Genomic DNA, 8,496 nt, shown 5'->3' on the forward strand with positions numbered 1-8,496 from the left:
GCACATCCTCAGTGGGGGGTGTGCAAGAGGCAGCTGATTGATGTTTCTCTCTCATCTCATTGATATTTCTAACTATCCCTCCCCTTTCCTTCCTCTCTGTAAAAAATCAATAAAATATATATTTTTTTAATTACAAAAAATATATACCGTCCCTCTCAGGGTGCAACATATATTTCAAGGACGTATTCATCCGTCCTACCCGTTCCCGATATTGTTTACATTTGACGTATTTATAGGTCCCGCTTGGTTAACAGGTTTTAATCCTCACCCAAGGATATTTTTCCATTGATTTATTTTAAGAGAGCGAAAGGGAAAAGGGAAACACACACACATACACTGATTGGTTGCCTCACACACACACCACAACCAGGGTCAGGGATCAACCTTCAATCCAGGTACTTGACCGGGAGTTGAACCCATGATCCTTTGGTATGCGTGCCGGCATTCTAGCCAGAGTGCACTGGCCAGAGTGACCTAGCTATTCTTAGTCACAGTTGACCCAGCAAGCCTCCTGATCTTCTCTTCCTTGTCCAGAGCGCCCGGCTTCCACCTGCCCAAAAACCCCCAAGTGCCCTGCATCCTGATTGGCCCGGGCACTGGCATCGCCCCTTTCCGAAGCTTCTGGCAGCAGCGGCAATTTGATATCCAACACAAAGGTGGGTCCTGGCCCAGTCGCCACAGGGGATCTACCCCCGGCCCAGGGACAGCCACCAGGGTCTCAGGAGAGGCGTGACCATTCTTTTTCCGGAGCCTCACGCGCGGCGGGGAGCCTCCCTCCGACCTGACCCCTGGTGCCGTTCATAAGACCTGTCCGAGCCCATCTTCCCTCAGCTTGTGCTTGGTCCTGAAAGCCCACACTCCTTGGACAGTTAAGACTGGACCCTCCCTACCATTCAGGCAGCCCTGGAAGGGTCAACAGGAAGCCTTCTCAGTTGGGGTGTTGATGGGATTCTCTCAGAGGCTCGTATTCAAGGGCAGGCTTTGCTGTGTGGAACACACACAGATCAGCTTTGGGAGCAGAGAGCCACAGTGCTGGTGCTATACAGGGATTTATTGAGCATCTAATAAATGCCAACACTGCTGTAGGCACTGGAGGCATACCAATGAACAAGACAGGAACAACTTGGAAAGGCCCCTGCCCCTATGGAGCTGTCACTCACGTAGCCTAGCTAACGTTTGATTTGCACCAGGCACCATTCTGACGTTTGACATTCAGGTCTATCAATAACCCTATCAGGTAGTTGCTGTTACTATTCCTGTTTTGTACCTGGGGGGAATGGAGACAGAAAACTAAGCAAGTTTGTTGTCAGACAGCTGGGATTGGAACCCAGGCTGTGTAGCTCCAAAGTCTAGGTTCTGAGACCTTCCCACGGGGTCAGGAAGGAAGATTGAGACCCAGAGAAGGGAGGTTTGCCAAAGTCTGAGCACACTTTGCCTGCCTCCGTGTGTGTGGGGTGTGTGTGTGTGTGTGTCCTGCCCCTGTGTTCATGTCCCTCTAGCTATATGGCATCTGCTGGGGTTCCCAGTACCCAACCCCAGCCACCCCCCAAATCAGGCATCAGGGCTGTGGGTGACATGAGGTCTTCTGGTCCCCAGGAATGAGTCCCTGCCCCATGATCCTGGTCTTCGGGTGCCGGCAGTCCAAGGTGGACCACATCTACAGGGAGGAGACCCTGCAGGCCCGGAGCGCGGGGGTCTTCAGAGAACTGTACACGGCCTACTCCCGGGAGCCAGACAAGCCAAAGGTAGCCCTGCTCGGTCACGGCCCCACCCCAGCCAGGAAAAACGTTCGACGTGAATTTTAAAGAAATATTTAATGGCCCATAAGAGACCGTACCATGCCCTGACTGGTTTGGCTCAGTGGATAGAGAGTCAACCTGTGGACAGAAGGGTCCCAGGTTCGGTCCTGTTAAAGGCATGTACCTTGGTTGTGGGCACATCCTCAGCAGGGGGTGTGCAGGAGGCAGCTGATCGATGTTTCTCTCCCATAGATGTTTGTAACTATCCCTCTCTCCTCCTCTCTGTAAAAAATTAATAAAATATATATTTTTTGAGAGGGGGGGGGAGGGGGAGGAACCCTACCAGTCCAAATGGAAAGGGCCACAGGCCTGGAGCATGCTCCTGCAGGATCTGGGGTAGGTCGGGGGAGGAGGGGTCCCAGGAAGGAGACCAGGACAGCTGGGATGAGGGGGAACTCAGAGAATCTGGGCCGTGGCCGTTTGACAGCTGCTGTAGAAGTACATCAGCATCAGGACAGCCAAGCCAGGCGAACAGCTGAATGTCAGCCTCGGCCGAGGGGAGTTTCCTGGGCCAGAGGCATTGGAACAAGCTAGACAAACGTCCTGGAGGCTATAGCAAACCCCCCGGGTGTCCCCCTCACATTCCCTTAGCCCACTTGCTCCAGCTACAGCAGCTGGCTTTGCACAGGCGGCCTGGCAGCCCTCACCTATCCCCACCTCTTGCTGTCTGCCTGGGGCTGCTCTGCCACGTCAGCATAGGACACCTGTCGGAACCCCACTCCTGCCAGGCCATCGTGGCTCAGTGGGTGAGGTCACCGTTCAGTTCCAATCAGGGCACATGCCCTGGTTGTGGGCTTGATCCCCAGTAGGGGGCGTGCAGGAGGCAACCAGCCGATCAATGATTCCTTCTCATCATTAATGTTTCAATCTCTCACTCCCTCTTCCTTCCTCTGAGATCAATAATATATATATATTGGGTCGGCAGCTAAGTAATTGCGGATTTTTAAAAGAAAATCAAAGACAATTTTTTCATGGAACTAAATAACTTTATTCTGTAATGTATTGCCCATTTTGATCAATGACCTTTTGCCATCTTTCAGGCAGCATCATAATCCCATGTTCAAAAAACTTCTGGTTTTTATTAGCAAAAAACTGAATCAGGTACGATTTGACATCATCATCATTATTGAAATTTCTACCATTCAAGGAGTTTTGTAAAGATCGAAACAAAAAGTAATCAGATGGTGCAAGGTCAGGACTATATGGTGGATGTGGCAAAACATCCCAACCAAGCTCCATTAATTTTTGCCGAGTGACCAAAGATGTGTGTGGCCTTGCATTGTCATGATGGAATACAACATCTTTTCGATTTGTCAATTCGGGCCGCTTTTCTTCAACTGCATTGGTTAATTTCGTTAGTTGTTCAATGTAGACATCAGAATTGATTGTTCGGTTGGGTGGTAAGAGTTCAAAGTAGACAATTCCTTTGTAATCCCACCAAACTGATAACAAAACCTTCTTTTGATGAATATCAGCTTTTGATGTTGTTTGAGTTGGTTCACCTGGCCTGCTCCACGATCTTTTCCGCTTGATATTGTTGTAAACAACCCATTTTTCATTGCCAGTTATCAGTCGTTTTAAAAATGGATCATTTTCATTACGTTTCTTTAGCAAATTGCAGCTGCTAATGCGTTGCGTTAACTGTGATTCTTTCAGTTCGTGAGGAAGCCATGTATCGAGTTTTTGAACACAGCCAAGTTGTTTTAAGTGATTTTCAATGCATGTATGTGATACATGAAGCTTCTCTGCAATCTCACATGTTGTACTGTGACAGTCCGAATTGATTATTGCTTTGATTAGGGCGTCATCAACTTCAACTGGACGACCAGAGCGTTTTTCATCTTTGAGTGAAAAATCACCAGAACGAAATTTGGCAAACCAATTTTGACACTGCCGTTCTTTTAAGGCTTCGTCACCATAAACAGCACATAACTTTTTATGAGCTTGCGATGCGTTTTTCCCTTTGCGGAAATAAAAAAGCAAAACATGACGAAAACGTTCCTTTTGATTTTCCATTTTTCAACGAACGCCAAACAAAAACTACAAAACAGATCAAAAAACTTTTTTTACTGATTAACAGCTGAATAGCCAACTATCAAATAACAAAATGTGTTTTACATTTGTACTACGTCTGCAAACCTAAAAATTCAACTGAAGCCATATATGTGTGAAACCCGCAATTACTTAGCTGCCGACCCTATATATATATATATATATATATATATATATATATATATATATATATATATGTATGTATATGTATATGTATATGTATATGTATATGTATATGTATGTATGTATATATCTGCTCTGGCAAATGTATGGATCCAAACCTCGCAGGGGACCCCTGATGGATGGAGAGAGGAGCAGCTAGACAATGCTCCCCTTTAATGCCCCTTCAGGAGACATTCTGGGGCCTCCGCAGAGCAAAGTCCAAAGTGGGGAGCCGCTCCTTCCTACAGCCTCGGGTTGGCTTTCCTCCTCCCAGCTTCCCTCTCCCGAGACCCCAGATATACCCCTGCCCACAAGCCCCTGGGGCTCTGCTCCCTGGGGCTCACGCAGCCCCTGCTCCCCACAGAAGTACGTGCAGGACATCCTGCAGGAGAAGCTGGCGGAACCTGTGTACCAAGCCCTGAAGGAGCAAGGGGGCCACATTTACGTGTGCGGGGACGTCACCATGGCCGCCGATGTCCTCAAGGCCGTGCAGCGCATCGTGGCGCAGCAGGGGCAGCTCTCGGTGGAGGACGCAGGCGTGTTCATCAGCCGCCTGAGGGTGAGTGGTGCTGGCCTCTCGCTGCCCTTCCCGGCACCCGGGGTCTTGTCTCCTCCTCCTCACCCCGCCTGTCTCAGCCTGGGGAGCCATAAGGACATCCCTCTCCCACTTTGCCATCTCTGGCTCAGGTAGAGGATGGAGGTGTCCCAGCCCCCTGAGAGGAGGAAGGAGGCCGGGCGTGCAGGGGGCAGGTTGAATATGGCGGGGACTGTGGTGTGTGACGGCAGCAGCGGGCAGATCACTGGAGAGGGCAGGAGGGTGCCGAGGCTCCTGTTCCACCTCCCCTCCTGACCTCAGAACCCACAGAGCAGCAGCTTGTTCCTGAACGGACCCCGGTGCTCGTCGTCTGGGCTGGAGAGACCCCGTGCCTGGAGGGCAGCGGGTCCTGCTCCAACAGTCTTGGAGGCCCAGGGCACTCCAGGGGCGCTGGGGCGCCTTGTTTCTTTGGGGCTCCTTTTCTTTAGGGAGAGTTCATGCTGGTGTCAGCATGCCTGCCTCTCTGTGCCCTGGGCTGGCCTCAGGGCTGTTTCCTGTTTCCGTTCCCTAGGATGACAACCGCTACCATGAGGATATCTTTGGGGTCACCCTGCGAACGTATGAAGTGACCAACCGCCTTAGATCTGAATCCATTGCCTTCATTGAGGGGAGCAAAAAGGACACTGACGAGTAAGCTGGCCCCGTCCCTGGCAAGGGGGTGCAGAGCCCTCTTCTGGGTCCTGATGGGCAGGGACGTCTGGCCTCATTAACAGGGCTTTCCCTCCGAGGGGTCCCTGGGAGCGTGTTAGAAATGCGCCTTCCAGGCTAGACCTCTGGGTGCAGTGGTTCCTCTGGGAGACTCTGCCCTCAAGTGCAGGAACCCCAGCTTCTGCCCAGGGCACCCCCTAGTGGAATGACAGCTCGGGGCTCTGCAGCATTGTCTGGGGGTTCACACCATGTCTCTCACTCCTCAGAATTGCTGGGAACACTCTCATTGATGCAAATTCCAGTTGGCATTATTTTGACAGCTTCACTCTTCCCTTAGAAATTGCTGGAAACCGTCTGGGGCACCACAAGGCTGGGATTGAGTCTCACTGTTTTAGGCTGACCGCAGTGCCATGGCACACCAGCCCTGACTCTAACCTCATGCCCCCTTTCCCTGCCCCAGACCACCTCGCCACCCCCACCCTGGGCCCTTTCCCTTCGGTGGCAATGGAACCGTCTCATTTAGAGTAGCAGAGGGCATACACTCTCTCTCTCACATACCCTCATGGTCTTCCCCTTCCACCAGCTGTCTCGAACACACACTCGTGTGTCCAGGAGGCTCACTTTATTGCTGTGACCACAGCGCCTTTGGCTGTCACTGAGCCGCTTTAAATGTCCCTCTTCCTGACCGGTGTGTTGGGAGCCAGCGTTCACTGATTCCTGCGGTCACTCCTTGCAGGTCCCAGCTGGGTGCCAGGGCAAGGCGGGCCCGTGCAGAGTGTAGGTGGCTGTCCCCCATATCTTTTTAAATTTTTTTATTGTTTAAAGGATTACAAATAGTAGTACATATGTCTCCTTTTTTCTGCCTAGCCTCTCCTACACCCCCTTCTCCTCCCCCCCCCCCCCCCCCCAATATCTTTAAGGACAAAGCGGCCTGGCCCTTTGGCGCTAACTCCCTCCTCAATCTTCTCCCACAGGGTTTTTAGCTCCTGAGCGGATGCTCTTCCCGACAGACAGCAGGAGGCCGCCCCATGCGCTCCGGCAGGGGTGGCGGCAGGTCCCATAAGCGTGGACACCGCTGACTTCTTCCCACAGGACCCGCGTGGCCCCTCTGCCTCATCCTGTCACTGCCTGTCCTGGCTTCCCTCTCCTGGTTCTCACCGCTCCGTGTGTCCTTGGGTTTCCTCCTGAGTTTTCCCGCTGCAATGCAATGCCTCTACGCTCCTCAGCGGCTCTCACGGCACTGCCCGCCCTCCTCCCGCAAGGACAAGTCTGAGGCGTTTGGAGGCCCTGGGACGTGTGGCGCTCACGGCAGAGCTTGTTTTTGGGGGTCCCTGGGAGAGCCATCACACGGAAGTCTTCTGAGCCAGTCTAGCAGCTGCTGAAGTCCCACCTACCTTTTATATGATTACGTCTGGTCGTGCGCGTGTGCACACTTGTGATTGTCCAAGTGAGCGTGTTGCCTGCAGACCCCGGGGGCCGAGAACCCAGCCCAGCCTGCGTTGGCTGCTCACACATCTTTAACTGAGGGACTGCGCCTGGGTCCCTGTAGCACTTGGAAGCACCCTAATGGTCCCGGAAATAAAGGGTCCGGGCACGGAGAGGGCATGTGATGGTTTAGGGGAAAATCTCCAACGAAAGGGGGAATCGGAGAACTAAATATATTTAGATTCTTGCACCCCGAGGGAGCCATGGCCGGGAAACTCACCCATCTATTGGATTGGGTAACCCTCCCCCCAGCCCACCCACCCCAAACCCTCCCAGAGGAGCCCACCCACAAGGCCAGAGCAGTGCTGTCCAAGGGATCAGGCTGGACATCTTTGCCACCCCCTGACTCTGGACAAGTCTCTGGTCCCAGGTACCCCTGTTGTAATGCTTTAAAATTAAGTATGAATGGATCCAACTTTAAAGTTGTGAAGACTGGAAACAAGATTAAGGAAGTATCATCCTTTTATTTTTATTCCCCCCAGTAGGGCTTGCTGCTTCGCCCTCAGGGTAAAAACCCGGAAGCCAGTTAGGGTTGATCAGGTTGGGCAGGGGCGCCCCATGGCTCCCCCTGCAGGCCCGCAGCCCAGGGTGGGAAGGGCCCAGCCTCTGGGCTGTAGGCCTTCTACAAGGCATCCCCCCATGTTTAGCCTGCTAAACAACAGTGACAAGTAAATTGTCCTGTCCTCGACAGATTCCTTTTTAAATGGGCAGCAGAGTCGTTAGCAGGAATCAGAGCTGGTACAGGTTCTCCCTGGCTGGCAAGCCGCTACATTTTACCTTCTCCGAGTCAATGGCAATGGCGGCATGGGAGTGCTGCCCATCAATGCGGGCAGCGCCCACCAGAGAAAGCCCAAAAGCCGCCGTGCCCACTGCAGGGGACTGGCTCCGGGTATGCTCTGGCCCTGGGGTTGGGAGGGAAACACTGGGCCAGGCCCATCCTTCTGTTTGGTTTTGTCACAGAAAGACAGTGTCTTCTGCACAATGGGCATTTCCTTCTCCATGCTCCTCTCAATGTGTGGCTTTTTTGGGGGAAGGGGGGGGGTACCAAAGAGAAAGTGCCCTGGCCTCTTTGGAAAGGCCTTAGAATGGGGGTGCCAAGGAAGTGTTGGGGAGGACAACCTCCAAGACTAAGTCAAAGGGCAAACTGTCTGGTCTTTGTCCTCCTCCCTGGGAGCGCCCCCTGGTGCCCTGGCGGACACAGAGTCAGGGCCTCCTGCCTTCCTTGAGTCCTGTTTTCTCCCGCTCAGACTTCCAAGGGCATTGAGACCAAACGCTCAGCATGCTCCCCGACCCTTTCTAACCTGGAGGGAAGCCCCTCGTAAACCCGTCTCTTCTGCAAACAGATCTGTCCCCTAGCAGCTTCCCAACCCCGTGAGCTTGTTGGTGATGCCGCCTACAATGTCACTCGCTCCCCGGGGAATGTGTCCAACCTCCATCAAATCGAGCTTTCTGCACGAACGCTTTCCATCGCCCAATAAACACTTGTGAGCACTCTGCCAGGTGCCCTCCTCTCTGTTCGCGTCCTTGGGGAAGAGGCAGATGAAGGGAAACTCCTCTTGTTTTATCGGGGAGTCCAAGGAGATGATTAGATAACCAGGATTCATCTTTCTTCCCAGAAGGATTTTTTTTTTTTAAGTAAACTCCTTTCCACTACAACACAGCTGCTTCACAGCTCCTAGCTCGCAGACAGGGCACCAGACTGATCTGTTTCTCTCCTTTGTCAGAATCCCTGACACCAAAAACCTGGCTGTAATG

General features: G+C 52.4%; 1 protein-coding gene across 3 annotated transcripts in view; it reads left to right on the plus strand.

Moving 5' to 3' along the window:
- The window catches only part of NOS1 (nitric oxide synthase 1), a 104,027-nt gene extending 95,790 nt beyond the window's left edge, over window positions 1-8,237 (plus strand). For 2 of the 3 annotated variants that reach the window (XM_036448878.2, XM_045585400.1), the window contains 5 exons: window positions 535-656; window positions 1,597-1,745; window positions 4,378-4,572; window positions 5,120-5,238; window positions 6,231-8,237. In XM_036448878.2, coding sequence (XP_036304771.1) covers window positions 535-656; window positions 1,597-1,745; window positions 4,378-4,572; window positions 5,120-5,238; window positions 6,231-6,246 — 601 coding nt within the window. In that variant the 3' untranslated portion in view covers window positions 6,247-8,237. Of the gene's footprint in view, window positions 1-534; window positions 657-1,596; window positions 1,746-4,377; window positions 4,573-5,119; window positions 5,243-6,230 lie in introns of those variants that run through there. The other variant, XM_045585401.1, reaches the window with a different exon arrangement.
- Window positions 8,238-8,496: the final 259 nt, after the last annotated feature.

This window comes from Pipistrellus kuhlii, unplaced genomic scaffold (genome assembly GCF_014108245.1).
Source record: "Pipistrellus kuhlii isolate mPipKuh1 unplaced genomic scaffold, mPipKuh1.p scaffold_m20_p_20, whole genome shotgun sequence".
NCBI lineage: Eukaryota > Metazoa > Chordata > Mammalia > Chiroptera > Vespertilionidae > Pipistrellus > Pipistrellus kuhlii.